This window comes from Lytechinus pictus, chromosome 17 (assembly GCF_037042905.1).
Source record: "Lytechinus pictus isolate F3 Inbred chromosome 17, Lp3.0, whole genome shotgun sequence".
Classification (NCBI taxonomy): Eukaryota; Metazoa; Echinodermata; class Echinoidea; order Temnopleuroida; family Toxopneustidae; genus Lytechinus; species Lytechinus pictus.
The window spans coordinates 1,642,948-1,664,951 of NC_087261.1; the positions used below are offsets into that span (position 1 = coordinate 1,642,948).

General features: G+C 36.2%; 1 protein-coding gene across 1 annotated transcript; it reads right to left on the bottom strand.

Moving 5' to 3' along the window:
- Positions 1-562: 562 nt before the first annotated feature.
- LOC129281014 (sodium-coupled monocarboxylate transporter 1-like) lies at positions 563-21,693 on the bottom strand. The gene is made up of 16 exons (XM_064112145.1): positions 21,313-21,693; positions 19,481-19,532; positions 18,563-18,630; positions 17,523-17,677; positions 17,068-17,208; positions 16,490-16,619; positions 15,723-15,811; positions 14,988-15,100; positions 14,121-14,188; positions 12,842-12,928; positions 11,963-12,153; positions 9,802-9,902; positions 7,158-7,306; positions 5,714-5,815; positions 1,549-5,052; positions 563-1,132 (listed from the first exon to the last, which is right to left on the bottom strand). The coding sequence occupies exons 1-15, from the start codon at positions 21,691-21,693 to the stop codon at positions 5,023-5,025; spliced, it is 1,857 nt and encodes a 618-aa protein (XP_063968215.1). The 3' UTR covers positions 563-1,132; positions 1,549-5,022.
- Positions 21,694-22,004: the final 311 nt, after the last annotated feature.

Genomic DNA, 22,004 nt, shown 5'->3' on the forward strand with positions numbered 1-22,004 from the left:
TTTGAAATCTACATACTATTAGTGATCTCAATTTTAAAGCAGCTATAACTTTCTTATTGCTTGTCCGATTTCTTTCAAACTTTCGCCATTCTTTTTAATTTATTTTTCTCCTTACCAACACAACATTTTATGGCCAAGGCTGGATTCCCCTTTAATAAACCACACACTCCCACTCAATACTCCGTCTAGTAAATTATCTTTTATTTTAATAAGACTGGCACTTATATTCTCACTCTGCTATGCAGGTGAGACAAAAATGGCATAGGCCTTCTAGGGTGTGTTTTTTTTTTATTATCATATGCAATTGATATCATAATTGATATTTGACATAAGTGCACCACAACATTGGATTATCAGTTTCGTAGTTGACTTTTAAAAAGTCAGATTCAATTACAGAATCCCAATGAGCCACAAATAGCATGCAATGCCCCTCTACAATGCAATTGCTTCTGTTCACAACTATAGATAGTAACACTTTGCATGATGGAGTCAGTTTCAATGGCCAATAAAAGAAAGTCACACAAACAACTTGACAAAATAAAGTGGCAAGTGAAATAGCTAATTGTTTTATAGTGTCCTAGATCAAGAGAACACGCTTTTATTCACAATTGTTAAGAAAATCAACATAATCAACAAGCATTTTGTTTTTGTCCATTACGATAAATTGAGACTTGCTTTGTTGACATTCTGTGCTTGCATATACAAATATAATAAACAGACTTGATGTATATTTTCACAGCAAAGATATATTTCTATTCAACCTCTTCACGTACATATTAACCTCTTCAAATTAAAAAAAATTAAAAATACAGAATTTATATTAAGAGATCAACCAGTATAAATTGAAAGGCATTCTTTTTTCGGATATCAATTGGATATCAATTACGTCCAGGTGGGCATATTTTTTTCTCTTGTAACTAAATAATTCCGGGTATTTTCACTCATAATAACGTGGTGCAGACTCGCAGTTTTTATGCGTGTAAACGCCATTAACTTGCATCGGCTCGCGGTGCAGACATGGCAATTTTGCTCCGCCAAAATAGTAAGGTTTCCACTTTGGCGAGTTTGAGTTGCGAGTCATATAATACGCGAGCTGCGCGACCTCTAACTCGCCTTTAAGGCCACCGCACACCTTACGACCCGACCAGTCGCCGACTGGCTTGCGACTGAGTGAGGGGAGATGTGACGTCACAGCGCATGTCAGCTTCAGAGTCGCAGACCGGTCAGAGACAAGTCGCAAGGAAAATCGGAAGGATTTGACATGTCGAATCCTTATGACTGGATCGCAAGCTCAATCCAAATTCCAGCCAATCAGACAGCAGAGTTGCACGACGCGTATATGATAAACAACGCGCATACGCAGTAGTAAACGCATTCTCTTTGTTGTTATGCCAAAAAGCAAAAAGCGCATGCGTGAGTCACAAATCGGATCGCAAGGTGTGCGGTGTCGAGGCTTCTGACTACCTTGCGATTCATTTCCCCTCACCCAGTCGCAAGCCAGTCGCCGACCAGTCGGGTCGTAAGGTGTGCGGTGGCCTTAACTCGCACAAGCTCGCGTAAAATTCACATTTTATCTTGAATTTGCTTGAGTGACAAAAGACTCAACATCGAGTTCACTACGCTTGCTGTACGAGTGAACCGAGCGCAAAACGAGTCAGACCGAGCTTAGTATGAGTTGCAGTGACCTTTATACGACTTAAAGCGAGCTCTGAACGAGTTATCAAGATTTTGTTACGAGTGATAAGAGTTTCATACGATCAAGGTGAAGGAAATGCACATTTTGGGCACTCAAAGATGGATGCCGGCGGCGGCGCACAGTGGGCCGGGGCGAAACAAAAGTGCGCCAAAAGTAATTTTGGGCAATTTCAGATTTTTAATTTTTGTTATGCCCAGCTGAAAGACAACACTTTGAAGAATACTTCGGCAAAATATTTCATTCCGGAATTTGCATAAAGGTTGTTAATTTCCTACCTCAAATCGTAAAATGTGACATTTTGCGAAATGTCACGTATGTGACAACCTAGTTGAAAAACAGGCCATTTTACATGAGGTTTTTCATGTAGGAATCTGAAATGGCTCCCACATAATCCTGATATATTCTGTTTTCGTGTGAAAGGGTTCAAAGTAGATAAAAGACATCTTTCAGGGGGTTTATAGGATGATTATTCCTCGAAATAGGCTGAAAATCCATGTTTTTTGCATTTACATTAGAAACGTTTAGATTTTCGTGGATTTCCGTCTAAATTCTATAAGCATCATTTTTCCCGATGTCTAAGCTTTAAGTCGATACCAAATTTAGCTGCCCGTTTTTGCCCGTTTTCATGTTAGAGCCGATTTTACTTGACACAACACCCCAAAAACCTGTTAAAAACGGTCATGTTTATGCCGCGCAGTCGTCGTAGCGCACCGTATGGGTGTACATTATTGCCGTTCGCTTTTGCACAGCGAGGACGATTCCCCTTCATTCCATGAAAATGACATGAATTCCGGGCATAATGTAAACAAAATAAAGGTCGCTAACGCAAATAAGGGCTATACCCACAACTCTTCCAGATATAAAACTTACTTGTATAATAATTTCAGTAAAAAAACCCTCCTCATAGTGATACGTTCGTGGTGTTTTTTATACTCTGCGTTTTACACAAGTCAACACAGCTTGATAAAGCACGGTTAATATATTTCAGATTTTATAAATCTAATTAATGATCATTTTGATGCCATAAAATTATTGTTGGCATCTTATACACACTTTTTAGGCATGTGAGAAACATAAACCAACATTCACTCTGGTCAATCTGACAGTAGCACATGCATAACACAAAATGTATATACCACACATTGTTTAGCGTAATTTGTCTTTTCACAGATAGGTTTTAAGTAGCCAATCAAAATTTTGTATCAAGGTGACGTCACATCGGCTTTAAATTATGTTCAGTCAATTCTACGCCCAAACTTACCCTTAATCAACATGTTAAAGTAAAATATAACTCGAAATATATTTTTGGCGCACTTTCAACCCATTCTGGCCCACTGTGCGGCTGTCGGAAAAGCGGCGCCTAAAGTCTCACTCTGCTATGCAGGTGAGACAAAAATGAAGAAGCGGGGGCTTGATTTGAATGGATTTTTATCTCTATCGACACAGACAAAAGAATCATGTTCTGTATGGAACCTTCATGACTATTTCTGCTCGTTTTGCAGCTTTCCAATTCAGACCTCATCCAACACTTTTGAATCCTGCTCTTTTCGTCATGGCATGATCATAACAAGCATGGTATCATTTTAAAGGAAACTAATTGATCTTTTGAATGATATCAAATATGCATTGTGTAAAATTTGGAGTTGGAAGAAATTAATGGCCAAAATCAGATTTCAAAATTTTTGGCTCGTTTTGCAGCTATTCAATTCAGACTTCATCCAACACTTTGAATCCTGTTCTTTTCGTGATGGCATGATCATAACAAGCATTGTATCATTGTAAAGATAATTAAATGATCTTTTAAATGATGTCAAATATGCATTGTGTAAAATTGGGAGTTGGGAGAAATTAATGGCCAAACTCAGATTTTCAATTTTTTTGAGGGGTTTATATATGGCAAAAATATAGATCCATGGACATTTATCATTCAGCTGGCATGTCAATGAGCACTCGCAACGCACTCTGAATAAACTCATACGAAACTCGCTGTAACTCGGGGTGCTCGATCTAAAATCGCTCTTATCTCGTGGGCACCTCCACTTGACTCGTAAAACGATCGCAATGCTCGTATCTCGCTCTTGACAACTCGGAACGCACTCGCGTATACTCAGATGTGGCGAGTTATTACGAGTTATGACGAGTTTATCTCGAGCTTCTTCCGAGTTATTGCGAGTACTGAGAGTATATGACGAGTTTAGGTGAGTTCAACACGAGTTACAGCGAGTAAGCAACATTTTTGAACATGTTCAAAAATTTTGAAACTGCTCACGACTTCAAGGAGAGTTGTCCCGAGCTTGAAAGAGCTCCGCCGAGCCATGCCGAGTTGTCGCGAGTTATCCCGAGTTTCATGGTGAGCTTTATGCGAGTTATCGCGAGTGCCGCATTTTGGCAACTCTCCATAACTCGCCATTACTCGCGATGTTAACTCGCCAAAGTGGAAACCTTCAGAACCGCGAGCCGATGCAGACAAGGCAATTTTTCTTCGCGTAAATACGAAGCCGAGTCTGCACCGGCACTGAGCGCGCGTTTCATGATTTAAATCTAATCCACTGATCTGTGTTTTTGCCCCACGAGTCGATTCTGCACCACGAGCTGGGGCAGCGTGTAAACGCGACGCAGGATAATCCGCGAGCCAAGTCTGCACCGACTCTCTCGGGTCCTCACCGCGAGCCGATCGATGCAGCGTGTAAACACGGTAATAAGCTGCTATTTTCCTAGATTTTTTTTACATGGATGTCGAATAAAGGACCACTTTCCTTTGATGTCTTTTCGTCTCCCATCGATACCAATAAAATAAATTTATGATTTTCATTTATCATAAGTTTACCATATTTAGACAAAGGTTATACTCTACAATGTAGTATCTAGCGCTAAACGCTTGCCATCGGAGTAAATTGCAATTTGACCCACACCCACTTCGTCTTCTTTCCATTTGGTCTAATACCAGTTCGTCTACAACCGATTCGCCAACTTAGCATATCAGCCCATTAACCATTTTGTCCATTTAAATTTTCCATTAGGCTATATCCATTGTGTGTAATCCACTCTTCCACTTGTTCTTACACAATGTATGATTAGACGAACTATTTATGATCCAAATTTAAAGCACACAATAAGTAGACGTGGTGGAAATTGTGGGGCATTCGTTTAAATAACAATTAGACGGAGTGAGAATTAAACGCACTGGTATGAACACAGAAGTTCTTTTTTTAGTGATATGTCCTATTTACATGATTTAGCAGCAGGTAGACAGTATGCGTCTGAAATGATATTTATCCCTGGATTTGTCACAGCATGCGATGGCACAATGTATTTTTCTGCTGAAATCATATTTTCGAGCTTGTGTCGGTCTGGTGCTGCGAAAAGGATAAAGAAAAAAAGGGGGGAAAATGCTTATCAGAGTTTCATTTTCATTGTTCAGTTCTACAACTATGATCAATGAACTATGAGGGACACATCCTGATGGTTGTGATTCTACCATTATAGACACCAGGATGTTTAGAGTCTAATCAAACCGGTTGTGGAATTCAAAGTTTTATGAGAGTGCGTGAGAAATCTCAATTTACGACGATTCTCATAATGGCATTATTGATTCAAAATCACAGTTTGCTGGTAGAGCACAAAGAAAAAAAAAATCACTTAATGTGCACATTGTCTGCATGTGGCAACGTGCTAGTGGGGTGGACTTTGGTCTTTCATAACAATAAAATAAATGATGATGTCAACTGCCTTTATCAGAATGACGATGCTAATGTTCATTTCCTTGATATATTGTGAAATATAAAAATGATTATTGCAACAACATCAATATAATCATTTTCATCTATCATTTTTCACTATCATCCTCATCATCATCATCACCACCATTATCATCATCTTCACCGTCATCATCATCTTCACCATCATCATCATCACCATCATCATCATCATCACCATCATCATCACCATCATCATCATCACCATAATTATCGTCATCACCATTATCATCAGCAGAAGCAACATCAGCATCGGGATTACCTCATCATGGAAAAGACTTGGAGCGCAGCCAATACAAGTAGGTGAATTCTGACCAATGTAGCCTGGATTGGAATAAGCCACTTTCATTTCCTCACCAGCAAACTTCATGGACATGTTGAAATATAAAGCATTTTCTTTATTTCATTTATTATATCAGAAAAACAACGCACGAACAGGTATATAATATAAATGAGTGGTTTAACTGTATGAGGAGGATAAAGTAGAGATAAATACATGCTGAACTTGAGATATTTAATTAAGATATAAAAATATGAGTGATCAAGGTAATGATTTAACAAAAGCTCATTCATTTGTAGTTCATTATCTATCTGTTAGTATAGTCCAGTAAAACGTTGTTTGAAATTTTATATAACACTGTACACTAAATAAACCTTACAGTATGCTTAATCTATTGATAATTAAATATTACAGTTTGACTTTGTTTGAGATTTTAAACAGTTGTTTAAATTGTTCAAGTAACTACTGTAAGGTTTATATTGTAAACAACTTTGTATAAAAGTGATTTCATCAATGCCAATCTAAATGCGCAGAAGATGATAAATCACTTACCTGTATAATACATTGGGCCTGGATCTTGTTGAGTTCAATTCAATTTCAGTGTATTAGATATTAAAAGATGGACAAACAATACAATGATGTAGTCCGAAGACTAATGTTTACATCAAGACATGATATACACTCGTAACTAACATTTGAAAGAAAAAAAGTTGGACAAAATATTTCCTAGCTATAGACATGGGCCTATTAATTCAAGGTTCAAGAAGTTTATTTCATTTCCATAACAAATATAAATCAAATACAGATACAAATCAAAATACGAGTACAAAATCAATTTTACCTTAGCATAATTATATAACAAAAGCTTGTATAAATAGTAAAAAAAACATGGAAATGAGGGGATCCACTAAAAAGCATTGCTTGTAGAGCGTGGATCCACTATAGCGAGTTGAAGAAATAGTTTATATTAAGCAATTGAGAAAAGGCAAAGTAATAAAAATTAAATAACTGTGGAAAATCATTCGATTGTACAAATGTACAAATATACAATATTATAAAATGGGAAAGTAAAATGTCATAAATATAATAGGAAAACTATTTTAAAGAAAAAAAAGGAAATGATAGCAAAAAGTGGAAATAAGGTGACAGAAGTACGGGACGACATGCATTATCAAAGACACACACACACACACAAAAATACAGTGACATATTAGAGGATGGAGGCGAGAGTGAAGAAATAGGCTGACCGGTAGAGAGAGTGTGGGTGACTGGGAGGGAGGCAGACAGATAGGCCCGAATTCACAAAGGTGGCTCTGAAAAATTAATAATGGTGCCTTCATGAAAATGCCCTTTTTAAACCATAATTTTAAATGTAGGTCTATAAGAATAATTATTCAAAATTGTTACTAAAGACCATGTGCTCTACCTTATCCATTTGATAATTTGGTTCCTCCTCGTATAGTTCTCCAACATGGCACCGTAGAGGACGCTTTACAGATTCTGGCAAGCAGCAGTACATTCGATCTGCAATGGGGCTAATAACCATAGGGTTTACGTTTCGAGGGTCATTTGCTCCTGTATAAGATGGAGTGGAGAAAAAATAATGTTACAAAACTGAGTAATTTCATTTTCTATACAGTGATGTTTGAATAGAATCAATATGAGCCTATAGTGACAAACAAGTGGAATGCCTCTGGCGGTCTCACCTGCATCACGCGATTCAATATAGCAGCAGTGCTGACTTTAAAAACTGCTATAAAATAATTGTTCACAAAAAATACTACGTTCATTGACATTTGACCTTGATCATGTGACCTAAAACTTGTCAGTGATACTTGATTACCATTATATCCACATTTTATACACTTTATCTATAAACTTGAAAGTTATGACCGCAATCTAATTACCTCTAAGATGGCCAAAGTTCAATGACGTTTGACTTTGGTCATGTGACCTGAAACTCGCATGAGATGTTCAGTGATACTTGATGACTCTTATTTCCAAGTTTTATGAACTACACCAATATACTTACAGAGTTATGATGGTAATTCAACAAATGAAGAGCTCACTTGCAAAAGGGGTTAGGTCCATTTTTCATCAAATTTGATTTTTGGGTCTCTATGTATATATTTTTAGTAGCTCTCTAAGATGATACCAAAGAAAAGTTGAAATTCCTATTTAAAAGTGATCAAAAATGGCAAAGAAATATTACCTTTTTTTTTCAAAAGGGGTTAGGTCCATGTTAGTTTAGTTGCAAAAGGGATTAGGTCCACACCGATTTTTTTTTTTGGAAAAGAATATTTAAAAAAATGAAGAATGGTAGATTTATTTTATTACCAATTTTATGTTGTCATGGTAGGGAATCTTGAAAATTTAGTTTCGCATAAGAATATGCAATATAGCAGAATTAAAAAAAAAGATTTTCTTGGAGTGGACCTAAGCCCTTTTGCAAACAAACTCTTCTGAAGAGCTCATTTGTCAAAAGGGGTGAGGTCCATTGTTCATAAATTTTATTGTTATCTGTCTCTAAACCTCTAATTTTTTTGTCGTTTTGATGAAAACAAAGAAAATTTGAAATTTACATGAAAACGTGAAAAAAGTGGCAAAGAAAAATCACTTTTTTAATCAAAATAGATTGGATTCATTTCAGTTTACTTGCAAAAGGGCTTAGGTTCACAATGATAATTTTTAAAAGAATTTATAGAAAAAAAATTGAAGACAGTTAGATTTCTTTTATACCCAATTTTATGTTCACATGATAAGGTAGTACATCATGACAATTTAGTTTCTCATAAGAATATTGCAGTTAGTGAAAATAAAAACATGTTTTTTCTCAGAATGGTCCAAAGTGGACCTAAGCTCTTTTGCAACTAAACTCTTCAAATACACCCAACATGGCCAAAGTCCATTGACCTTTGACCTTGATCATGTGGCCTGAAACTCGACAAGATGTTCAGTGATACTTGGTTACTCTAATGTCCACGTTTTATGAACTAGATCAATACACTTACAGAGATAAGATGGTAATTCAACAAATACCCCCAACATGGCCAAAAATCATTGACCTTAAATGACCTTTGACCCTGTTCATGTGACCTAAAACTTGTCAGTGATACTTGATTACCAATCTATCCACATTTTATACACTATATATATAAACTTGAAAGTTATTACAGCAATCTAATAATTACATCTAAGATGGCCAAAGTTCAATGACCTTAAATTACCTTTGACTTTGGTCATGTGACCTGAAACTCGCATGAGATGTTCAGTGATACTTGATGACTCTTATTTCTAAGTTTTTATGAACTATACCAATATACTTACAGAGTTATGATGGTAAATCAACAAATACCCCCAACATGGCCAAAGTCCATTGACCTTTGACCTTGATCATGTGACCTGAAACTCAAGCAGGATGTTTAGTAATACTTGATTAACCTAATGTTCAAGTTTCATGAACTAGGTCCATATATTTTCTAAGTTATGATGACATTTCAAAAACTTAACCTTAGGTTAAGATTTTGATGTTGATTCCCCCAACATGGTCTAATTTCATTGACCCTGAATGACCTTTGACCTTGGTCATGTGACCTAAATCTCAGGCAGGATGTTCAGTAATACTTGATTAACCTTATGGCCAAGTTTCATGAACTAGGTTTATATACTTTCTAAGTTATGCTGTCATTTCAAAAACTTAACCTTCGGTTATGATTTGGTGTTGACGCCGCCGCCGCCGTCGGAAAAGCGGCGCCTATAGTCTCACTCTGCTATGCAGGTGATACAAAAGTAATCGGAAATAGATGAAAATACACGAATCTAAGATATTCTACTTTTTCTAGTGCATAACTAATAAAGTAATGGATGACAGCTATACTATGATGCCTTTAGTAACTTAATTAACGGGTCAATAATTATTATTGAGAGGCTCGGCTAGTAAAAAGTGCGAATACCGTAAAAACCTGATAAATATTTAAGATTAATATTGGGATGAAATATCGACTTGGGCTGATTAAAAAAAAATTACAAACCCATATTTTCAAAATAAAATAGACGTATGATTGAGTTACCCGTAATAAAGCTGAAAACGAAGGCCCAGAAGATGGTCATGAGCATAGCTGCACAGCTGTACCAGGCGTATGACAATGAATATAGACTGGCTATGGCTGGTCTGAAAAATATTGAAGAGCGGTATACGATGGAAAGAGATGTAAAGGGGATTGAAAACATGAAAGATTGAACAATTAATAACGACAAAAAATGATAGTAATAAGGATGTTCATAACGGATGACGATGATGATGGTGACGATGACGATGATGATGATGAGGAATGATGATCATGATGATGATGATGATGATGATGCGGGTGAAAATGATGGTGATAATAATGATGAAAATGAGGATGAATATTTGTTTGTTTGTTTGTTTGTATTTATTTCCATATAAAGAGAATACAATATATACATGCTCAAATTTAACAAATCGAATAGATCATATAAAATATGAAGGATGGCACATTTCAGCGGTATTAACAAAATACCACTATTCTTCTATGATGATGATGATGATGATGATGATGATGATGATGATGATGATGATGATGATCATGATGATGATGACTTTAATTATAATGGTACTGATTGTGATGATGGTGATGATGATGATGATGATGATGATGATGATGGTGATGATGATGACTTTAATTATAATGGTACTGATTGGGATGATGATGATGATGATGATGATGATGATGATGATGATGATGACTTTAATTATAATGGTACTGATTGTGATGATGGTGATGATGATGATGATGATGGTGATGATGATGACTTTAATTATAATGGTACTGATTGTGATGATGATGATGATGATGATGATGACTTTAACTATAATGGTACTGATTGTGATGATGGTGATGATGATGATGATGATGGTGATGATGATGACTTTAATTATAATGGTACTGATTGTGATGATGGTGATGATGATGATGATGATGATGATGATGGTGATGATGATGACTTTAATTATAATGGTACTGATTGTGATGATGATGATGATGACTTTAATTATAATGGTACTGATTGTGATGATGATGATGATGATGACGATGATGATGATGGTGATGATGATGACTTTAATTATAATGGTACTGATTGTGATGATGATGATGATGATGATGGTGATGATGATGACTTTAATTATAATGGTACTGATTGTGATGATGATGATGATGATGATGATGATGATGATGATGATGATGATGACTTTAATTATAATGGTACTGAGTGTGATGATGGTGATGATGATGATGATGATGATGATGATGGTGATGATGATGACTTTAATTATAATGGTACTGATTGTGATGATGATGATGATGATGATGATGATGATGATGACTTTAATTATAATGGTACTGATTGTGATGATGGTGATGATGATGATGATGATGGTGATGATGATGACTTTAATTATAATGGTACTGATTGTGATGATGATGATGATGATGATGATGACTTTAATTATAATGGTACTGATCATGATGATGATGATGATGATGATGATGATGATGATGATGATGATGACTTTAATTATAATGGTACTGAGTGTGATGATGGTGATGATGATGATGATGATGATGATGATGGTGATGATGATGACTTTAATTATAATGGTACTGATTGTGATGATGATGATGATGATGGTGATGATGATGACTTTAATTATAATGGTACTGATTGTGATGATGGTGATGATGATGATGATGATGATGATGGTGATGATGATGACTTTAATTATAATGGTACTGATTGTGATGATGATGATGATGATGATGATGATGATGATGATGATGATGATGATGATGACTTTAATTATAATGGTACTGATTGTGATGATGGTGATGATGCTGATGACTTTAATTATAATGGTAGTGATTGTGATGATGGTGATGATGATGGTGATGATGATGATGACGATGATCATGATGATAGCGTGGTGGTGGTGTTGGTGAAAACGAAATGCACAACCAAGTTGATGGTTTAATATGTTTTAGGGTGTACTCCATATTACATATTCTATAGCTACATAAATTGCATTTAGATTTCCGTTCGTTCAACAACAAAAATTCAAATCGAATAATAACGGAGATGGCATGAGTTCAACTTGCAGCTAGACGAAAGGTTTGAAATAGGTTATTAGAACATACAGTAACAGTTCCGTACCTTTCCACTGGTGGTTCCATTGTCGAAGAATTCATCAAGTTATCGAACATAGCTGTTGTCATGGTTTCCATAGTAACGTTACATCCATCTATGCTTAACGGTGGTTTCACCGATGAGGGCGGGTAGATCTGTGCTCCAATACCAATCCAGAGAGACCATGTCAATCCAAACAAGGTGCCGACGAACGCCCCCTTCGTGAGAAAGAAGAAAAGTGGAATACGATTGTGGATACCCATTGTTTTCAAGTGTCCACCCAGACATGTTACATTTTATTCATTTTTTAATACCAAGTTCCTAAAAAAAACATTTCACACACACACACACACTCCTAAATGCATACATGTCATTAAATGAAAACAGCAATATTCGGTAATAAAAGGGAAATACAACAGAATGACCAATATTATATGTATATAATTATGAAAAACATACCAAAATTGAACAGACAACAATAATTGCTTGAAATTAATTTTACTGCACCCATACATCTCTACGGCATTGTATATTGTCTCTCTAGATATTCTATAGCTCATATTTTCAATGAACCCTTAGACTAATCGCTAGATATTAAACAGTTAATCTGATGAAGGCAAGAAGACTATTAGAATATGCACTCGCCACGCGATGCCTCGTTGTAAAATAAGGGTAAGGTTATAACCATAAATTTGAAGAAACTTTGTTTTCATGTCAACGGCAATACTTCAACCTAAGGATTCACTCATTTAAAGCATGGGCTCTAGTAGGGTCCATGTTTAAAACAAAGTATCGGCCTCGTGCTGGAGATGTTATTAGCACTTTGGAAAGGGTATTTCTCATGACGTTGGTTTTTGGAGGAAATGGCCTGTTCCTGTTTGTACTTGAAATTTTTACTCTACTTACTGCAGAGTTTATCCAAGGAAAGAGCATTCCTGATGTGTATAGGCCAAGAAGAGGGCCCCCTATCATTCCAAATACACTGAAAGCTGCCTGTATTCAGTGGGGGGAAATATTATAAGAGAAAATATTACTAAAAGCATTATTAAAAAAAAAAAGAATAAAAAAGAACGAGAGTAATCGGTATTATCATGATAATTCATGTTTCTTCAAATAACAATTATTTTCAAAAGTTAATATAATATATGTGAATATGTATATTCTTTGGTATCGAAAATTTATTTTTTATTTATTTTATTTCCAGGCAAAAGACAATAAGAATATATACAAGAGGAATAAATTACCACCGACTAGTGCCTGAGGATGACTAAAAGAAAAACTAGTTTCTGTTATGAAGCTCTCCTCACTAGTCGGGGTTTACAAATATATATACAAAAATAAAATCAGATAAAATGGCAATATATGTTTAGATGCATTACTTATTAAAACATAGAACTTAATAATAAAGAGTGTTTGTTTCCATGTGCAATTATAATATCCAGTCAATATGAAGTGTTAATGTATTTAATTAAACAACTTTATGTTATTATCAGATAGTCAAGCCTATGGAGATGGAGTTGCATATATTGTGAGAACTTCAATGTTACATAAGCAGAGAATAAGCAATATAGTCGAACATGAAAACAATGAATAGCTACTAAATGATACTGTATGGACGAACGTGGTAGAGTGGATCATAGTCTCAACAAGAATGTGTTTTCAATGGCAAAGTGAAATTAAGGATAAACTCCATTCAATAATTGACCAGTTAGTTCAAATATTGGCCATGCAACCTATATGGAGCGTTGTGGCCCAGTGGATTAGTCTTCGGACTTTGAAACAGAGGGTCGTGGGTTCGAATCCCAGCCATGGCGTAATTTCCTTCATCAAGAAACTGATCCACAGTGTGCTGCACTCTACCCAGGTGAGGTAAATGGGTACCGGTAGGAAGTAATTCCTTAAAAAGCTGTGTGCGCTATGAACGCCTAGCTTAGCCGGGTAATATAGGAGCGCCTTGAGCACCTAACAAGGTGGATATGTGCGCAATATAAATACCCTATATTATTATTATATATTGAGAAAAAAAACTAGTCCAATATGTGTTGCCAAGTCCATCCGGCAACCAACCAAACAAAATCCTCGACCAACCGGTAACGATTAAATAGATTATCTGCATTCTGCATTTAGTTACGGATATATCGCTGAAACTTATGACGATATTTAGATATAATATACTATTACATACACCGAGAACACTGCCAAGTTGTGAAGAAACAAAGGCCATCGCAATGCTTAGTAATCCAAAGAAAAGAGCTGTTTGAATAGAGAGAGAGAAAAAAATTGTCAGTCAGTCAGAGTTGGCAATGATACTGCAGTCACTGCGTCGTCGGGCAGACTCAGAAAATCAGTCATTTTGATTCGTAGTGTGACGGACTTGGCCACTCTGTAATGAAAGGTTATGATTTTTATAGCTAACTAGAACTAATGTTCGCGTCCTTTACATTTATGTGGTTAAAATGTATCCGTGAAACACATCGTGCTCATTTTTTCATGAGCGACATTAGCAAGTCAAATGGTGAACGTAATTCCTTAATCAGCTAACATGGTTCAAGAATTGTGTTTGAATTTTAATGAGTACGATAATGGTCAAAGTGAATACAATCATGACAAATGCAATAATGACCATCATTAAGATGCGGCACTTGGGCTGAAATTTGTTCAGAGAAAAGGCACACTGTCGCATTGCACTGTCATGATTGCATTGGATCTGATCAATATCGTATCAACAAAATCTTGAATACAATTATTATTTAATTGTTCCGTTTTTCATTACGGTAGGCATTCCCACTGTTTGTAAGTATTTAACTAGAAAGATATGGTTTATCAAAAGTTGGTCAAAATCATGTAATCATGTTTTGTTATTCAGAATATTATTTTGACATAAATGTATTTGGCATTTCATTAAATAACATCGAACGACATTTAACCGAGAATGAATAGATAGAAAGAAATAGGAGAGATGGAATAGGGGAGTGAGGAGAAGTGGAGACATTTCTTCTGCTTAAAAAGATTATTAACATTGTTCTGTATTTTTCTTTTTGCATGCATTTACCAAGTCCTTTGGTTATCCATGTGTAAGTTCTTTCATTCATTTTGGGCCAGATTGATTTCACAATGTCCTCTCCTACCACAGCAGCCAGTGAGTTCACTCCAGAAGACACTGTACTACAGTTTGTCAATGAAAGATGGAATGGGTCCAAAATAATAAAGTTAATGGTAAGTGAAATCATTTAATAAAATAACAATAATGCAAAAAATCTATCGAATTTTACAGCTGTAAAATTTTCATGAGCAGCTTATCCACGGATTCGACATCACGTCTTAATACATTGTGAAGTTTACATCATGGCTTACTATCATTTTAGTGCACCTTCAACATGTTGAAGTTCAGGTATTTCTGGATAAGTCTTCGATCGGGTTATGCACATGTCTTACATAATTATTGATATTATATAAATCAAGAAACTGGTATTGTCTGGTATACATCGTTTTATCATCATGGAATAGGCATTTCTGAAGTAAAATGTAGTAACCTAGACAATAGGACACACTATATCGAAACTTTTGTATTGTACTGCTAAAATATGTCACCTTCAAGTAATATTACGAACTGGGGGATTACCATAGGCAATGAAACTAGACATTTCAAACTTTCATAAATTTGTCGTTCCGTTTTGATGAAAGACGTTCTGATCGATTCTCTGTACAATCCTTCTTGCTAGAAATCTGTTTTCCCCGAGTGTTTTAATCTCCTTTTTAAAGAAAATCTTATATCCAATTGGCGTACCTGAGGGCAGCACTGAATACGGCTGAGGTAAACAGACCAGGTAATCCAGGCATCTTGCCAAAAAGGTACATCACAAAATAAGGCATGAGCTAAAAACAAAAGAAGAAGAATAAGAAAGTAACATTATAGCAGTGGCCGTTATGAGTGTCCCAGTGGTGACTAGTCGTTCTGCTTTGACAAAGAGCTACAGAGGTCCACCGCCCCCCCCCCCCCCCGATCTTTTTAAAGCCCATCCATTGTCATGAATGTATACTATAACAGCTACTCCTGATTGGAAGTTTATTGTATAAAGGGGAAATTATTTTCCGGAAAGTTAACGTAGAGGGCCTGACTCACAAATTTCATGTGTTAACCCAGTGATAATCCACCAATCCTCACTCGCCCTCATCAGGGGAGGTGAAGTGTTTGGCACTGGATTAGGAAGTTCGTGGGTCAGGTCCTATACGTTAACTTGGGGGGGGGGTTAGTTTCCTTATATCAACGTCTCATCTGAATTAGAGTAACATGATGGCAGAGGTAAAAAAATCACAAACCAACAATCCTAGGGGAAAAATCATTCACTAATGATTCCCTATTAAAAAAAAAGGGTTCCTGTAAAAGTGTTCATATGGAAAGTACATGAGGTCAACATGAAACTTGGCATAACGTACTTAAGTTATGCTGAACATTAAAAAAGTACAATTAAAACCATAACCCTACATCTTCGAGAAATGAGGACAGAAGCAATTGCCGCGGCAAGCGAAGAAAATCTTTTGACCTCTACTTACCTGATCTGATTTGGATACATATCCCATCGTCAGAGGGTCACAATCAGCGAAGTTAGCGTACATAACGATTCCAGAAATACACGCTGCTGTCACCACGATGATCATGCCAACAATAGCAATGAACAGAGACCTGTTACAAATTACAATAAAGCCATGACTATACGTGAATTTCTCTTGGAAGCAAGTCAACATTCCGAAAACTTTTCCTAATGCGTTGATCTCACATCATGTAAGATAATACAGCATTCGCATGATAACGAAGGAATCGAAGGAAAATGGGAATCCGAATTGATATGGACCATTTTAGAAAGTCATAATACAATGAACATGATTGACCACAAACCAATGACTCTTCTGTACTGTACTAATTCAGTGCTTGATATCATCCTTTCGATTTAGTCAAATGTTTATATATAATTTGTATCTTATCTGATATTCAAGTGATTAAATAGACGCAATAGACATGATAGACAATTCAAACAAGTGCAAGATAGGCTTAATGATTATGCAAATTATGAAATTATTTATTGGTTGTCAACATTAACCCGACCGGCTAAAATCAATTAAGATATACCTACAGTAAAGCAGTCTTTTCCGATCCACACGTCAGGTATCTCTGAACTTGTGACTGGTTGACAGCATATAGAGTGCCCCAGAAGAATGTTCCTCCAACAACAACTGTCCAGAAAGTATGGCGTACAGTTGGGTCTGGATTGAAGCTAGGGAGAAAGGAAGTGATTGAAGTCATTGACTTACTTGTTTTCTTAACTTTTTACGTGAGCATTGACCTAATTATGCCTTTCTTTTACATTTAGGTCTTTTTTTATGTTAAAGAGTAACGAATATATGTCATCAAGAGGTGCTTAATTATTTTAGGTCTCCTGGGCATATTCATGTTTCTCTTTAGTTAGTAAAGCATCAAAGCTAACAAGATATATTTAATCCACAAAATATGCGGTAAAATCAATATACGAAATATGTAACATCAGTACACATGAAAAAGACAACAAGCAATAGAGCTATACGGACTCACTCCCAAATATCAAGTCGCCCGCCCTCTCCGGCGATCCGCCAAGCCTCGCTGAATCCATTCAAGTTCATGGAACCAGCGATGATGACAGCGAGGAATCCGGCCATCATGACAGTCACTTGAAATGTATCGGTCCATAGTACAGCTTTCATTCCACCCTTTTACAAATTTAGATCATTGAAAAGGGTAAATTGTTATTCTGAGGGATTGATAATACTGCAATGATGATCAACGATTATTAATGATAAAGTCTGCTTTTCAGGCCCTTCACTCCAGTTAACCCTAAAAGGACTGGGGGCCATGATGCCCCCCCCCCCCTCCCCCTTAATGCTTTGTGCGATATTTCCGAAGATAGCGCCGCAAAAATTTTTTTTTTATTTTTTTTTTAAGTCTCGCGCAATTTTGGAGACCAATTTCGCGATATACGGGTATTATTATATCGCGACGCTACGTGACTTTTTACGAAAAAACAGCAAGTTTGTTTATGCGCTATAGTCTTGTGCATGTTGTGTGAAGATTCATTTGACGATCAAAGTTTCAATCAGGGTCTGTGTCTGCAAAATAGATGATGGTGATTAATGTTACAGTGATTTTCGTTCTGAATTTGTTTAATGTATCTTATGTGGTAGGCCTATGTATCTACAAGGTAATAATCCTAATCTTAAGATTGCAATTCGATTTATCGAATCTGGCACTGTAAAGTTTACAAACGAATATTCTATACAATATGACGTAATAGAAGAATTAAATATCCATAGATATGAATAACAATATGATTAAATAATAGCTGGAGTAATCAAGGAGGCTGCTCTGTGGAATGCCACAACTTTTAGATCGTAACGCTGGCATATTTATTTACATAATTATATTGTTTTCTTCTTGAATAGTAATGATTGCACCATTCTAAGACTTTCCCTTAGATTTTCACCGTAGATTGAAAGCTTAAGTATCTATATACAGGGATGTCATTCTTGATTGTATCGAAAGACCCATAAAAGTCCGGGAATATTACTATATATGTGGTTATCAATGATAATACTTACGATAGTGGTGTAGAATGTACAGACAATGCCTATCGCCAAAACGGATCCCCACAGATGCAAACCGCTCACTGGAAAGAAATATTCCAATGATTAGTCTTAACGTCGGCACACAATTTTTTTTTGGGAAATTCATCAAAATAAAAACAATGAATAGGGGGCTTCAAGAAGGTATACAAATTATTTCTTTACAACTCTAACTTCGTGATCGTAAAAATATCGAAACCTTATATGTCTGAACTACAGAACGATCTTTCCCAGCACATGTGCAGGTAATTTTCTGACATAGTGGGGAGTTAAAGAAAAATGGCACTATGCAAATTATGCTCATCATCATCATCATAAATGAAAATTGTTAAATTTTTGATCATTTGGAAATCCAGACAATAATCATGACAAAATGGGAAAGGATGCTTTTATGTTAAGTTTTGGTATCCTGATCACAAAAAAAATTACATTAGTTTCCCTCTTTTTGCCTCTTTTCTTCTAAAGCATCATTGAGGCCTAAAGTTGACTCTCAACCATAGGCGGCGAAAGCGGGGGGGGGGACGTGCCCCCCTAAATTTTAGGTGGGGGGACGATCCCCCCCCCCTAAATTTTTTGTTGGTAACCTTTTTTTTTTTGCTAGTCAATTTTTTTTCCTGCGTCCCCCCTATAATTTGTGGTTGATAACCTTTTTTTCCTTTTTTTTTTGCTTGTCAAAAAATTGTTTGGTGGTCCCCCCTAAATTTGTTGGCTTCCGCCGCCAATGCTCTCAACAGATTTAAAGAAATTCAATCGTCCATCGGTTCCCCGTCCCTTTTCATTTTTTTAAAAGAGATTTAGCTGATGATCAGGTACCAAAGATGGCGGAAACTAGCTTTTCCAACGAGCATCCCCTTCAAAGAAGTTGATATAAGGGTAACATTTGGACATACTTACCTTGGTTTAAGGCAAGGGCAGGAGCATAGATGACGATACCAAGGTATATTGCCTGTAGGTGGAAATACCAGTATTTAATCCGATATTGAATTGTTTGAGCGCTTTGAAACACCCGTATTAAGCGCCGTACAAATATTATAATTATTCATTTATCATTTATTCATGATTTATTTGCCAAAAGTTTTTTTTGACGTGGATTCTCTATCCATTAACTTGTCTTTTGTAATGCCTCAAATTATTACAGAGGCTCCCTGAAATAATTCTTATATCATTAAGCCGATGACAGCAATGTGAGCAATCAATGTATAATTACCAGTCGTAAGTAATAATAAAACAAAAAACATGCCAAGTTAATTTTTTTTTCACGAACTGAATGTTGAATGAATTAATATGAGAGTCGAAGGGAGGAGTCAATCTGGCTGGAATTTAGATAATGTTTATACATGGAAGTACATGGCACATTTCCCTTAAAGGGGAATGAAACCTTTGGAACAAGTGAGTGGGATTGTGTAGAAAAAAGAATAAGATCAAAGAAAGTTTGAAAAATCGGGCAAAATAACCAAAAAGTTATAAGCATTTGGATATTGCGATCACTTATACCATGGAGATCCTCTCGATGGCAATGCGACAAAGATGTGTGATATCACATGGGAACAACTTTCCCTTTGATGAACTGTAAATTGCCCCCAGAATGTCTCTTTTTCCTCTACCTTATGCTGATACAAACTCTTAACCCAAATTGTATTTTTTTTTTAATCTGTATTACATGCCCTCCTATAGAAAGAATACATGATCTACTGATAAATGTGATAAAAGAGGCAATGTCAGTGAAATATGATTATACAAAAGTGATGGCAAAGTTGTTCACATGTGTCATCGCACATCTTTGTCGCATTGCCAATCGGTAGATCTACATTACAATAATGATCTAAACTTCAAATGCTCATAACTTTCTTTGTTATTTATCAAATTTTTCTCAAGCTTTCGTTGATTTGTTTCTTAGATTTTTCTGTTTTCGCACAAGCTATCTTATTTCAAAAGTTTTATTTTGTTTTAAAAGAAATATGTTGCCTACAATGTACAACGTCCTTATTTTGAGCTAGACCTGGCATGCCAGGGGAAGTCCCCTAAGTTGTAACAAATAAAAGCTAAATCAGCTGGAAAGGAAACTCTATGAATACAACACGACGGAAGTTTTGCCATAGTCTCTGGCGACTTTCACACGCCCCTAAAGGTCAAATTTCATTAATAACGGATTTAAAACAAGAAAGTTATGACATTTCAGAGTTTAACTTATGTTTCACAAAAGCAGTTTATGGTTATATGCACAACTCAGTGATATGCAAATGAATGGGTCGATGATGTCCCTCACTCACTATTCATTTTGTTTTTTATTGTTTAAATTATACAACATTTCATTTTTTTACAGATTTGCAAAGAAGAACCAAATAGACTGAACCACAAAATGTATTTAAAAAATTGGTAATTCCACATGTGCAGGGAGAAATAAAACTTTGTTTTATATGACAATGAGGAGTTATATTTCATATTCTATAATAAATAAAATACAAAAGAAATAGTGATTGGGTGATGTCATCAGTTCCCTCATTTATGGAGATGGAGTGAGAGTCAAGGTGCTTCATCACTGACGACACAACTATGTGCTCCAGTGTCTTGGAGATTATACTGGTTAAAGAGATAGGACGGTAATTTTCAGCTAACGTCTTGTCGCCTTTCTTGAAGACCGGAGCTATATGCGCTTTTTCCCAATCCTTTGGAAGAACTCCAGATTTCAATGATTGGTTGAAGATGAAGGTGAGAATAGGACTTACTTCTGAGGCCGTCTCTTTCAAAAGGATGGCTGGGATGTTATCCGGACCAGTGGCTTTGGATGCATCTAGTCCCCTCAGAAGCTTCTCAACACCATTGACATGGACTGAAATGTCTTCCATTGATGAATATCGAGAAGGAAGGATGTTAGGCAGAAGGACATTGTCCGGTTCTGTAGTGAAAACCGATTCAAACTGACGACTAAGGATGTCTGCCTTTTCTTGGCTGCAAGATTTCAGGCATCCTTCAGAAAGGAGTTGCTGAATACCTGTGGAGTCTTGCCTAAGTCTTTTAACATATTGATAAAAGGCTTTTGGTTTTTCTCTTAGGCTTGGACCAATGACGTCATTAAGGTACTCCCATCTCGCGGAGCGAAGGGACATTCAGTGTAATGCTTGTTCGAATTTTCTCTTTTTACACAAATCAACTTTTTTGGGGGGTGGGCTCTAATATTGCGACTGTTTGGATCGCGATCGCAATAGATATCGCATTATCCCCAAATGTTCGTTGTTGTTACCTTTTCTGTCATTTGTTTGTTTCCTTTTTTCCTCTGTCTCGCTCTCACTCTCTCTCTCTCTCTCTCTCTCTCTCTCTCTCTCTCCTTTATGTGTATGACTGTTCTGTCTATTCTCCTGTTTGTCCTTGTTATTAGTGTGTTAGTTTGTTCAGCTTCAGTGTCTGATTATGTACGAGG